Source organism: Dendroctonus ponderosae, unplaced genomic scaffold (assembly GCF_020466585.1).
Source record: "Dendroctonus ponderosae isolate FM_Combo_2020 unplaced genomic scaffold, Dpon_F_20191213v2 Dpon_F_20191213_2, whole genome shotgun sequence".
NCBI lineage: Eukaryota > Metazoa > Arthropoda > Insecta > Coleoptera > Curculionidae > Dendroctonus > Dendroctonus ponderosae.
Window position 1 is genome coordinate 5362605 of NW_026018165.1, and position 14047 is coordinate 5376651.

Sequence of the window (14047 nt, forward strand, 5' to 3'; positions counted from 1 at the left end):
GATTTATTAGCACGTAATGCGTCCCTCATAAATATCAATGTGGTATTGATTAATTTGGCCTTTGCACTTTAAGAAATAGTATGTATCAGCTTTTAACAAATTACTCAATTTAACATAAAATTGAAGAATATATTTTTATAAGATTTTCGAGCAGTGAGCAACATTTGTCTATAGATAGTTGAGTTTGGGTCGAAGCAAAAAATTTTAAAAAATCCAAAACTGAGACGTTGAAGTAAGATGAGACATTTGTGTATTAAAAGTGAAAACTACGTGATTAATATAGCAACTTTTCACAAACAATGCCAAATAACTTTTAAAATATGTGGACACTTGGCAGACACTGGAAATATTTTGCATTATGCTCAGAATGTATGTATTTTTACTATACGGTTAGTCAATTTTTTCTGCATCATTTCCAATTTCGGCGGAGTGTTTTGCATGTCGTTATCACTGCTTTCCATGATAGTTTTCTACGTCTTTACTCGAAAACCTGAATCAGAACTATGCACACCACACTGTAGAATACTAAAATAGCACTGCTAAGATCTGACGTTATGAATACTTGTTAATGTTGTGGTATTTTATTATATTAAATTATATAAGTTAACGCTCGTTTTTCTAAGTGAAGCGCGTTAAAATAAACCTCTTATGAAAGGTCTTCAATACAATTTTACATGTTGATTGTAATCGATTAACAGTTTCACAAAATGCATGAGAAGTTCAACAGCTGGGTTTGAACTCATTACTTCATTTATTCATTCGTCTATTGAATTTAATGGATTATCAAATTAGTATTTAAGTAATTTATTAAGATATTATTATTACTATTAATATCTCGAATTTATTATTTTATACTACATTACATAATTCTACTTATTTTTCGTTCAGTATGAAAATGGAGCTCAAATACTGTTACTAGAAAATTAATTTGTGCTTCGTGTTTTGGATAACGTTTGTCACTAGTTCCGTTGTATGTATACTTTCTGTTTCTGATGAAGATATTCGTAAACCTATTTAGAATGAATATAAGACATTGAATTGAAAATAACAATTACTTAAAATAAATTTTTGCATTGTGCGAACATTTCGACATTAGTTATTTATTACTTCCCATGTTTTTTAATGAACTCTCAAATAAACATTAAAAGTAATGAACCACCTTCAACGGAAATGAAACCACCTTGTAAAGCAAACCTAAATGAACGTGCCATCTATGCTAAGAATTTGCAAGAATTGCAATCCAAACAGTTGCTTGTGAACAGTTTCGTTTCCTGTCCTGCAAATATGGGATTAGCTAACTAAAGGAATTGCTCAACACATGTAGATACATAGTTATGTAATACCTGCTCTAGGTTAACAGTTTACCAGTTCCATCTAACAGTCGAATCACTTAAGGATTATTGCGGTGCACGAGAACATTTAAGCCAGTTTTTATCAGGATTTGTGTGTTATAAAACACATCCGTACAGCTTTAAAATCTGTCGCTCTAAATTCAGCTGTTAAACTGACCGCATGGAATTTTGCAGAAGTATTTCTTGGAAAACCGCAAGGTTTTTACAAAGAAAGTTTAAATGGGCTATTGAATTATCTAAAAACTATTGATAGAGCAAAAGTGACCAGGAGTGTTATTATAGATATTACAAAGATAAGAAAAACCCTTGACTTCATTTCTGTAATTATTAAATGCATATTTACTGATAGTGTAGCTTTAAACTAAAAAATAACTTAATTTAAAGCGTCTTTTTTGGTAGATTTTGCTGATCTTTTTCATTTGCAGTCATCGCCTACACTTTCTACAAATATTAATTTCTGTGCAAGAAACCCTACTACTGGGCCCCTCCTCAAGAAGACGTAGCTCCGTTAAGGAGCATTTTTCGATACATGTTCATTTGAAAAATTAATATTATTTTTGATAGCAGATTTCACTATTTCAGTTTGGCCACCTGATTTAGGGACACCCGGTAGATATTGATTGAAAAAAACATCCTGAAGTTTAGATAATTGCAGACCTACTCGATGTTTTCTTACATACTTAGGATTTCAGTGAATTGAAACCTAAACCTAAAAAAATAAAAAAACATGCATAAATTAAAAATTGTATACACTTGTATACGTTTAACATTTTTTTTCTCATTTTTACAACTCACTTTTTATTTTTATGTAATTTATCTAAATTGACAACAAACGTATTTTTACTCAGTTTGCCATTTAAAGTTTAAAAAACATAGTATTTTAACGTGTTTTTGAAGCCTTTTGAATATTTACCTTAATCTTGCTCTTTTTGTTTGATTGTTAAATATTGAAGTGTTTGAATTGAGGTTAGCATTAGACATTATTGAAACTACAAAAAACTTGTTTGATTTAATGTTATTAAAACTGACTGAAGTTTTAATATTAACTTAAAATCAAATTTTTCACTGAATATTTTCTTGTGATAATTGCTTTCCTTGACTGATAGGCATTCAGGTGTTTACTCACCACTTGAATGCAATCACCCACCCTGTAAAGACAAAAAACGGCTTTAGGCTTGTCCGATTAGGCTACAACAACAACGATAAAACACAAATCCATTTTACTATTTCAAAACTCTTTATTAAAAAATCCTATATTTACAACCTATTCCTATCCTATCACCTAAATATACAATACAATTAAAATTAGAAATACTTAGCCATAATTAATCTATAAATATTGCATAAATATCAAAAATATTTTTCATAGACATCCAGGTAATACCTACCCAAAAAGAAATATATAACGTGACATATAAATTAAATTATTTGCAACATTGCTAGAGAATTGAAATCGGAAACAATTTCGAGATGAAAATTTAGAGATTTTTGTATATCGGGCAAATAAAATATGGCAGTGATTTTATTGTTAGATCCAATTTTTTTTTAATTTACAGTTACAACGCATTAGTATTGGGCAATTTGTTAAAAAATCATGGCTCATTTTTAAATAAATTTTCATTAGAATTAGCGAGACTAGAACCTAATATTTAATATTAGATTCACTATTGCAGATTCCTCGATTTTAGCTTGCATCAAAAAATTGTAAGTTGGTTTGCTTTTCTAAATCGATTTGCAATGCTTGGTTTCTACGAAACTCAGTCACTAGCTGATGAATTGTAGACTATAACAACTTCTAAACCACACTCGAACATCCCGCTTTGCATATATTTGAAAGTAATTTTTTTCAGGTAAGAATCAGAATGCCGTTAGACTGATATGGCAAACAAAAAGTACTAAAATATCCGACAATTCAGTGATGTTTGGTCTTTTATCGCTTATTAATGATTTGGAAATGAAAACTTTCTTCCTTTTACATAAGAAAAGTTCGAATATAAATGCTTTCAAGATAATGCCATGTAGTTTCAGCCTCGAAACATAGAAATATGACTTAAAACAAATGAAAAGCAAAAATACATTTGTGTAGTCACCAACTTAACTCACAACCGTTTGGAAATTTGGACGCTTTATATCGAGTTTTAAACTTATCTTCTAGTCGGGGGAGCAGGGGTAAATTCTTGGCACCCTTCAACATTTTCGGGCCAATCACAGACGTTTTGGTTGGGGTTGAAAACCAAGTTTACCGGACACGGCATATGATGTTTTCTTTCACCTTCACACATATAATACATTTTACAGTCGGCCTTATCCGGGTGATAACTGATATGACCATCCTGCTCGTCACAAGTTATTTCGTTAGCTGTAAATTAATAACAGAGTTAAATTTTATGAAAGCAATCTTTATTTCTTGTGAAACCAGCCTTTGAGCCAATCGGTCTAAAGTTAAATATTAGACAAACGACTACAAATTTAATTTTGGGAAAACAACACAATTTGCGCCACTTACGGTCTTTAGTAGTATATTGGCCTGACCCAACGTTTGTTTCATAAGGCCCTTCAAACTCAAGTTTCACTTTATAACCTTCCAATTCGTGCCTCATCGCATTTATAAGGGGATATTTGCCACTTCCACAAGATCCTCTAAAATCGTCCATATCAACCGACCAAATCATGATGCCTCCAAAACCTTCCTCTTTCAACCAGGCCATCTAAAATAACAAATAAAACTTAGGGCTGTTTGACGCGTCCTTTCATCAGCATACTTTTGTTTTAAGACTTCTTTCATCGTCAAATCCAACCCACTGATTGTCTTTGTAGGCAAATGGAACTTGCTGTTCATTATCCCAGACTAGAGTTACGTTATCTTCGTGCAGGAAGTCGCAAACTTCATAGAAGCTCATGAAACCAGCTTCCGACGTGTATTTTCCAGCCTGTCCACCGCCGCTAGCTGGAGCTCCAATATCGAACTGAGTGGTGTTAACCAGCTCGAAGCTTCGACCATATGTGGGCATACCAATCATCAACTTTTCTCTTGGGGCTCCTTGTTTCACCCACTCTCTTGCAGAATAATCCTAGTATCGAAAATCAAATTACGTTCACAGGAAAATTATTGACTAATATTATCAGAGGAGTTTATGCAGCAAATGATGTCTTACCACTGTCAGTTTCTTCTGGTAGCTTGTGGCGCTCTCCAACGGGAAAAGCGGGCTGTTGTGACCTACAGTTCTTTCCCATTGTCCATGGAAATCGTACGTCATCACATTAATATAATCAAGGTATTTTGAAATTTCTGGTACATCATAACCAGCCGCTATGGCTTCAAATGAGGCAGGCACAGCTGCAGTAAGAAGCAATCGAGGTTGACCACTAGTTTTTGCTTCACCTTCAAAGGCCACACGCAGTTCCTTCAGTAATGATACGTATGAAACACGATCATCTGCACCTGGTACAGAAAATACAAATTAATTAATGAAGCATGGAGTTTGAAAGTCAACTACCTCTAGGGTATTCCCAGTCCACATCCAAACCATTCATTTTATATTCCCTCAGAAAATCTATGGCGTCGTAAACAAACTGATTCATCCTGAAAACATTGCTGGTAAGATCTTTGAATGGAGTCGACCCAAATGCCCATCCACCAATCGCCAACAGGATCTAAATAAGAGAAACTGTTCTAAGAGTTGATGGGAAATAACATACGGCTCATTGGATATGTAAAATCGTTTTCTCTCATGGATCATTTAAGGCATTCAGCAAAGCATATAATGGTCAGTTATTTGCTGAGTTAAATAATAAATGGGCGACTCTTGGTATCTTGAAAAACACGGTTTCAAATATTTTGATATGATTATAAGCGCGGCTATATATATCTAACTTCTTTTTGCTTTCGTCTACAGTATCTAGAATATTTATACTTGTAACATTTTCAAACAAAATTGTTTTTGGGTCAAATGGAAAGTGGAGATTTAAAAATACAAAATTGTTTTAGGTTTTTTCAGTGCCAAATCAAGGCACTGGGCTGGTCTGCAAAGTTTTATATAAATAGATAAAAATAATATAAATGTTTGAGAAATATCAGAAGAACAACCACCTATCGGAAAACCGACGATTTCCCCATGATAGAACGGATTTATATACATAAATCACAGTTGCTTCAGTGTCACTCGCAATTTTTAACTTTTGTATTTTTCAAGATACGGATAGACGTCTATAATGTTGTTCCGCCTTGCATGAAAGCAGTCGGCTCTCATTAATCTTACCTTTAAGTCGGGATTTTTGTCCCTCAAAGCCACAACTCTTTCATACATCTCTGGATCTTTATCACTCCCTTCAGCTAGCTTGTGATCATCAAGAGTGGCGAAAGCGTATACTATGTGGGTACACAAGGCTGGGTTGATGTCTTCGGGCGTGAACTTGCCTGCACCTGGTCGTTTTTGAGACCAGCTGGTCATGTAGCAAAATACTTGGGGTTTTCGTACTGTAAGTTAATAAATTCCAGTTCAGAAATTCCATTAGTACATAAACTGCCGAATCTTGTAATACTCGCAGAGCCATTCCAAAATGTACGGGAATTTATAGCGCTTACTTATGAACAGCATGTGTTGGATAGACTGTTCTGCTCCAAATAATTCACACTTAAGTCTAAATGTTAAGCACCCAAGGCCGGAAATTTTTTTGCTATTCAGTGGGAAGGAATGTAAGATTGGCGGCAATTGCAATTGCAGGTAGATTATTATCACATCTTTAGAAGTCCACGGTTGAATGAATGGTTATTACAAAATATGTTATTATTGATAATGCACGTCGTTCGGTTTAACCAGAACAAACATGGGAGGTCGGATAATATGGAAAATGCGAGGTCGATTCAATCAGGGCAAAGTTGCTTGTTTGGAAAACAAACAACGTAGCGTCGAAGCCCTTGGGGGCGAGCTGCTGAGGTTTAGTTGCGTATATTCTATATTATGCTTGTATAAGTTACGTTTTTCAACTCTGTGGTCAATTCAGTTCAAAAGCCCTGTCCCTCTTTTTCACAAAACCGTTTTTCATGAAAGTTATCTGGCTAATCATTGACTCATAAACGGGAACACTTTGCATTTTCTTCTAAGTGAATAAACGGCTTTGCGGAACACTTTTTACTAAATTTGTATGAAATAGTCTTCGTCATTTTCACTAAAATAATGTATTTTGAAATATTTCTATTGATGGTATTTCCAACTTGCAAAACAGACAATACAGATTATTTCATGTATATTTTTTCAATGGTTTTAATGCATTACATAACGGGAATTCCGCGTGATAAAATTCCACGTGTTTCGTTCGATCTTCTTCTTCTATAAGAGAAGTTTTAACAAAATCATTCACACATCTTTATAATAAACAATGGCCCAACAGATCTGGTTTTAGTGAAAATTTAATTAAATAAAGCGAACTTCCCTTTCAAAGTCGATCATCATCAAATCTTGTTTATAGGGTTCAAGTTATTGTCGTATGACTTGGTTAAAAAGACACGGTGATAAGCAGCCAGTAAATTTGGTATTAAGCCCAACATGTGCTTGTGCGCGGCGCTTTCAACCTGCTTGAATTTTTTTAATAAATCCGGATTTTCTCTTGCGACGGTTAATAACTACTGTCGTCGAGGGAAATCCCAGTATTACAAGGGAACCCCATACTTGCATAAAAAGCCGTGCACAGCGGGAGCGCGCGTATCGTGCAGGGAACTCCATATTACAGGAAACCCCCATTCTGCTGATAAAAAAGCACATTCTTGCAAGGGAACAAGGGAATAAATACAGCAGAATCGGTCCCGTTTCTTCTTCAGGTTACATTCTAACTATATGATCAGGTTCTGTTTCTGGAGCGCGCTTCGGTTCACTTTAAATGAACAGAACCCGGCTGAGTCAAACTTTAAATTATGCACAAAAAGTCACTTGTAAAATTACAGAAGAGAAACGGGCTTAGAAAACTCTGATTTTGCCCAAACCTTCTTTTCAGCAGTGTTTTTCCTGAAGTGAAGGATTACCCTAGTGCGACCGAAGAAGACATTAAAAAGGGGTGGCCCCAAAAATGGGGGGCTACCCACTGCCACGGGATAAAAACATTATGAAACAAGGATCTTCTAAAGATTCCAGCCGAACCTTGGCGGAAATAACGAACCAAAGTGCGGGCCATTCTCATGCATTATCGCCAATATCCTCATCCTCCGGCGATTTTCGTGGGTTTTCCGGAACTTCCCTACCTAGATTCCAAAATTTTACTCATTTGCGATCATGAAAGTCCTTGAAATCCTTTAGAAAAGTATTATTTGCTTACATTTTTTCAAATTATCTCCATTACAACTACTGGGATTTTACGATATACATTTTTAAAGCTACGAAATGTCCGTTCGAATTAGTTAAAAAAAAGAAATAGAAAATATTCACATTTTTCTAATTCTGAATAATAATTCTAAATTTTCAATTATTTAAACCATTTCATATCTTAAACTAAGTAATCACTCAATATGTGCTGCATGAGCTGATAATACGGGGATCGCTTTATTTTTTTAAAACAGTTGGTGCAATTGTTATTAGTAAGAAAAAATACCTTTCTTGTTGATAGAATTTTTATGGGATTTTTTCCCTGGTTTCCTAGCGCGCTTCAAGACTTCCGAGACTCCAATTTTCATTGGCTTTGGTTTTTCAACTACTTCCTCCTCTTCCTCCTCTTCTTCGTCAGCTCCAGCAATGGCTTGCCAGTCGATGTCTTTGGCGTCTTTTCCTCTTGAAATACCTCTGAGCTCTTCTCTAAAAGTTGAATGAAAGAATAACTAGGCCCTTAGTATGTTAGCTGATATAAAATTTACCTCATGGCGCCAATTAAAGGATATTTTATATCGCCTCCACACACAGTTCCACTAAAATCGTCCATGTCCACGGTCCAAACCATAGCGCCAGCAAATCCGCTTTCCTTCACCCACTTCATTTTATATCGTATTGATTTTTCATCGTCAAATCCTACCCACTGGTCTCCGTCTACCAAATAAGGTACCTTCATTTCATCGTCCCAGTGATATGTAGCGCCGTTCCTCAACATCTCACAGATCTAAGTAACAATAACTACCCTTCACTACAATGTAATTTTTTCTGCCGCAAAATGTATTGTGCGAAAAGTATTATGGGAATTCTTAAAGAAATTAAATTGCTGAATATGACTGCTCATAACCCGGTGAGCAATAGCTTTCCAATTGCAGAATCGCAATTTAACACTAGTGTTCAAATTTTCTGAGAAATATATTTTTGAAAGTGACAAACCGAAACTCCGAAGCAGTAAAACTGATAATAGTTGGTTTGTCCCTTTGAAAATTATAAATATATTGCAGAAATCGTGGTATGTTTTTTTTATTATGGTGTGTTATGCTTACATTAGTTGTAGTAGTAGATATTATATTGTTATTTTAGTTTTAGTTCTAGTTTTTATTACCTCATAGTATGCTAAAAATCCGGATTCTTTCGTATATTTTCCTTCGTTACCACCGGCGCTTGCAGGTGCATGAACTCCGTGTTTAGCAGGATTAGAGAGCTTAAAAGACCTACCATACGTTGGCATACCTGAAAATAACAAAAACTGTTAATGCAGGGAAATGCTACAATTAAAAACAACTGAAGATATTTTTGCGAAACTTATTGGGTTAATTGTTGAAAGTATCTGAACAAAAATCTAAATTCAAAATACATAAATTAGTATCTGAGGAAACCGTATATTATTTTAGATGTTTGTAGGTGCTTAATTAATTAACTATGGCACCAAGTGTTTTATTTTTATTTTTAGCTAATTTAGTATTTTGAACATTAATTCCCAAAAATTCCAAATTTATTTGTTTAAATACCTATTTCCAACTTTCTAACCGGTGCTTACCGATGACAAGTTTTTCTTTGGGAGCGCCCAACTTTACCCACAAATTGGAAGCATGATCCACATTCAACTGCTTCTGATACTGACTGTCTGATTTGGGCGAATATAGTGGAGCGTTATGGCCAGTTTCTTTTTCCCATTTTCCATGGAAATCGTACGCCATCACATTAATGAAATCTAAATAGGAGGCCACCGCAGGAACGTCGTATCCCCCTTTGATATTATCAGGACCTACTGGTACTGCAGCGGAAAGAAGCAGTGTAGGCTTTTTGATTTCCTGTGCTTCTGCTTCAAATGCTTCACGCAATTCTGGAATATAATGAAAAAATGCATAAAATCTCGATGAAAGGGCACCAAATTTAATTACAGATTAATTTTGGCCCAAATAATCAATGAAAATCATTCGTTTGAAAACCATCCACAGGGTTTCCATCTCTGAAAATATTGGTTTGCCTTCGTTCTCAATTCATTTGAGCTGAATTTGTCGTTTGATCACCCTTTACATTGTAAAATAAACGCAAAATCTAAATCAGATTCTTGTGGGAAAAACTATGCGCCTTGGAGTCGTAATTGCGATAATGAAGATTCCTTTCCAATACCTCATGCTGCTTAATTTTATACGCGCCGTCTAACAGTAAATGCCTGACTTTTTAATGAACTGCATAACTTAGATTTGCAGTCAGAATAAATTAGATTGTAGGTGTAATGAATGTATTTTCATATTTCGCATTGTTTAGTCCCGCGCCAAATTTTAAAAATATTTTAAAGGTAATAACATAATTTATAATGCTTGTTGTGTGCAAGCGAATAGCTGAATAAAAATATTTCAAGTTAAACGTTGAATGTTTTTGTCATTTATACCTTTTAATAATAAGACAAAGTTTTTCTTATCAGCCGTCCCACTTGGATATTCCCAATCCAGATCAAGACCATCAAAGCCTCTATCTCTCAGGAATGGAATTGCGCTGAAAATGAACGTTTGTCGTGCATACCTAGTGCTGGACATGTCCTTAAACTTTTTCGTTCCAAAGGACCAACCACCTAAAATTCAATGAAAGTAGTTGCAACTATTCAGCTAAAATGCGGATGTAAAAAAGTTTTTGTTAATGTCTAATAATACTTACCAATAGCCAACAGAGTTTTTAAATTAGGGTTGCCTTTCTTTAGTTTCTGGATCCTTTCGTATAAACCGACTTTTCCATCTTTGGTTTCATCATTGCTTTCAAACGACGAAAGCTTGCCCTTCTTCAACCAGCCGAAAGCAAAGATAACGTGTGTGCACAAGTCGGGCAAGATATCTTCTGGGGTAAATTTACCAACTTTGACCCTGAAGCAAATTATTCATGATTACTTCCTTCCTTACTTACTTTCTGAAAAAGAGTAAAGAACTACTGGAAAACATTAAAGTTATGCACCTGTATTGTGACCAATTTGTGTAGTAGCATACAACTTTGTAGCCATCTTTATCCTTCTTGGTCGTGGATGCGCTAACATCATTGTCTGATGGTTTTTTGTGTCCTGGTCTAGTTCTTCTGAATTTGCTTACGCTTGGCGCTACTTCCTGGTCTTTGGACACTGCTACTCTTTGCGATGATGATTTTAATGGACGCCGCAGCCTTCGGCGTGCAGCTGAAGAAAATTTTAAACTTTTTATTCTACGCCCATCATAGCTAAGGTCTCTTTAACCTAATGCTGATTTAAACTGGTGATAGCTTAATTTAAATAGTGTGTCGGTGTTCGATGCGTACTTTATTGAATAATTTTGAAGTTTGTCAAATTTTGTGCAAATAGTTAGGATGCAATAAGCTAGAATTGCAAAAACCGTAGACATAATTGTCCATAACTATTCAAGAACTGATAAATGGAAGCAAGTACCGCACTATCCAGGAAAACTCTATAGAAAATTAATGGTTTATAGAGTATATTTTAACATACATTTTTCAGTTAGAAAGTTTCACTATTCGTAGGGAAAGAAACGTTTTCATGCTGCAGCATATCTGTATAATTTAGGCACATTTTTTTATTCATTATCATATTCATAGCCAATAAAATAGGCATTTAAAGCTGGACCAAAAATTAATCTTTGACGGTCGAGAAAAACAAAGATTACACAAAACACAGAATATGTATTTACTTCTAAATTTCTAATAAAGTTCCTAAAGATAGATATGAAAAAGTGAAGTATTAAGCTTTAAGTCTATGAATTTATCAATATTTTAACAATAACTGCGGAAAATATTTTTCGAATCTACCTATTTAAGCATTTTTGCAGACAAATTTAATATTCTTGCGTACGTGTTTGCGTTTCTACGTTCAATTTTTTACAACCTTTCAGTCTTAGCATACTAAGTTGCCAATGAAACTATCTGTACATTGCCTAAACCATGTGTTAGCATGAAAATCATTCTATTTTGTGCTATAAGCGCGTGTTTGCATTGTTATTTGCGATTCCTTCATATGAAGAAATATATCTGGGTCTAGTAAATGAGAAACGTATATTCACTTACCTCTTTCTGAATTGGAAATTTGTACTAACAGTATAACAACTAAACATATAAGCAGAAGTGACCTGAGTTTACACCTAGGCCGTGGTATCTGAAACAAACAAAATCTAATTAATTAAGAAATTAAATAACTAAATTATTTGCAAAATTACCAAACATTTCTCAAATTGGGTTAAATTGTAAGCTGTGGTAAGGTGGCATGCTGGGTAAATAATGTAAATTATTTTTAATTCGTCATTTGGCAAGAAATAATTTACCGGCCTTGAAACACTGAGATAAAATTTACCAACAGTCAAATTTTAAGAAAGCTTAAAAAATCATCGGTAAACTATCTATTTTAAAAACTGCATTGAACAATTCGTTCTAACGTATTTCTGATTATTGTTATTATTTCAAAATTAGTTGACCGACAATTGACCCAAAATAATGATGTGAATCAAATCGATAATCTATCTCATCATTATGGCATATTAATGATTTACGCGCAAAAAAACTTTCTATTCAGGCATGGATTGTAATTGACTAACAAATTCCAATTAATTTAATGAAAGGACTTTGAGTATTCAACCAATACAAATTTTTAAGCAAATACCAAAATTAGAGCTAATTGAAGTAGAAAATATAGTTTGGCGGAGAGATCTATCGGAAATTAGTCATTACATTCATTCAAGGGATTGCTTCGACATACATAAACATAAATTTAGTTTTCGATTTCTATACCGAGTAATTAAAAGTTTATTTAAAAAAAAACTTGATAAATTATGTAAAAATGATTCTGTGGGCTTTCTAGTGATGGGCAACACGTACGTAAGAATGTAATATTTTGAGTCAATACATTTCCAATAATCCTGTTTTCATTATTTTGCTTCAATTAGCACATAGAGTTCTTTTGCTAAACTAGTGTACTTTGATTACTTACTGCTGGGCTTTCATTACAATAATTCAATGGTACCCAGACTTTCCCATTGTTACTCAAATCCGATGCGAAAATAAATAGAAAGCGTTATCTGTGCGTACACCGTTAACAACCCGTAGATGGACAAAGATTATTTTACTTGGTTTGATTTTCTTGGTAAATTCAAACAATTTTAGATGTAACGTAGGTAATAATATCAAATACGCCATTCCAATGCGACATTTTGAAATGTTTGCATGTTCCGATAAACCAAATGATCACCTTGTAATCTTAAGTTTGCTCATTAATATGTGTACGAAATCTGCGAGCAAATTGTTTAATGTACTAAATTATCTCTATTTCATAAGAAGTAAATCAAATGTTGATTAATTGCTGCCAGACCTCGCCTTCATGCGATTTAACTGAAAATGACTGCATACAAGCCTGCAAATATTGTCGGCATACTTAGTTGCTAGCCTTGCATTGCGACAACTGGGTGGGTTATTGTTACAATTATTATTGATCTTTCCTTATTCTCATTTATTACTTATTTGCAACGGGAAAATATTAAACAAGTTTTATTATTACGACTCTATTAAATTCTAACCATTTTCTTGCCATTTATCTGCATATGTGGCCGCCATTATTTGTTTTATACAAATTTGATACAAATTGTCACTAAAACTTTATCTGCCATTAAACAATGTTTTAATTACTAAAACGTTTACATTTAAGAACAACAAAATCTTAAGCAATACAAAAATAGCAATCAAAAAAGCGAACTCAAATCTCTTAAAATAGTCAGAATTTAAAATCAACGCTGATTAAAAGTAAAAGTAAACTGCAAATAGATCCCAAATTTAGTGAGATGAAGTCAAAAAAAACCGTATTATTAAAAAGTACACACATTTATGTTCATGTTGTATGTAATATAAATAAAATGCCTTCATCAAAAAGTCACTCAAAAGAGACTTTGTCAGTTAAATTGTCGCACAAAAACTTCTCCATTCACTAACAAGAACGGTTTCCAATCATGAGGCGAATGCCACCCAATTTTCCTGCTGAAGCTACAGATGAAGAACGGAAAAAAGCCAGAGATAGTGTTATTACAAATGTGGCATTATTCGGCATATTTGTGTTGATCATTCGGCTTCTGCCGTTCGCCTTTTTGAATAAAGATAGTTTGGATTCTGGTCCCATAGTGAAAAGCGTTATTAAATCCCGAAAATGTTAGCAATGCTCCAATAAAACTATTCACTTGATGGTTTCCTGACTCTCATTTCATCCTTTTAACCATGTTCATCACCTGTGGTAAGAAATGAATTGTATAACATTTAGACTGCATCGGCTTATTAAAGCTTTATTACTTAACGTTGAGCCAACTTCTTGAATAACAGCACGCCAGC

The 14047-nt window shown here is 34.1% G+C and overlaps 2 protein-coding genes across 2 annotated transcripts; both read right to left on the minus strand.

Annotated features, from left to right (window-relative positions):
- Positions 1-2570: 2570 nt before the first annotated feature.
- LOC109538362 (chitotriosidase-1) lies at positions 2571-11836 on the minus strand. The gene is made up of 14 exons (XM_048663936.1): positions 11750-11836; positions 10658-10871; positions 10367-10569; positions 10104-10283; positions 9246-9551; positions 8811-8938; positions 8194-8432; positions 7935-8134; positions 5612-5829; positions 4850-5006; positions 4508-4794; positions 4115-4423; positions 3859-4060; positions 2571-3711 (listed from the first exon to the last, which is right to left on the minus strand). Exons 4-14 carry the CDS (start codon positions 10246-10248, stop codon positions 3497-3499), a joined length of 2406 nt encoding a protein of 801 aa, XP_048519893.1. The 5' UTR covers positions 10249-10283; positions 10367-10569; positions 10658-10871; positions 11750-11836; the 3' UTR covers positions 2571-3496.
- On the minus strand, positions 10310-13841 carry LOC125503570 (probable endochitinase). The gene is made up of 5 exons (XM_048664252.1): positions 13752-13841; positions 11750-11837; positions 10658-10871; positions 10367-10569; positions 10310-10317 (listed from the first exon to the last, which is right to left on the minus strand). Exons 1-5 carry the CDS (start codon positions 13839-13841, stop codon positions 10310-10312), a joined length of 603 nt encoding a protein of 200 aa, XP_048520209.1.
- Between the last annotated feature and the right edge of the window lie 206 nt (positions 13842-14047).

Bases quoted from the DNA above. Each gene is read 5' to 3' on its own strand.
- LOC109538362 (XM_048663936.1), bottom strand. From the start codon at position 10,248: ATGTCCAGCACTAGGTATGCACGACAAACGTTCATTTTCAGCGCAATT. The intron at 5,007-5,611 runs GTAAGATTAATG...TCTCTTATTTAG, and splicing joins ACAAAAATCCCGACTTAAAG to ATCCTGTTGGCGATTGGTGG. The intron at 3,712-3,858 runs GTAAGTGGCGCA...ATTAATTTACAG, and splicing joins CCAATATACTACTAAAGACC to CTAACGAAATAACTTGTGAC.
- LOC125503570 (XM_048664252.1), bottom strand. From the start codon at position 13,841: ATGGGACCAGAATCCAAACTATCTTTATTCAAAAAGGCGAACGGCAGA. The intron at 10,872-11,749 runs GTAAGTGAATAT...AATTTTCTTCAG, and splicing joins AATTTCCAATTCAGAAAGAG to CTGCACGCCGAAGGCTGCGG. The intron at 10,570-10,657 runs GTGCATAACTTT...AATTTGCTTCAG, and splicing joins ACAAATTGGTCACAATACAG to GGTCAAAGTTGGTAAATTTA.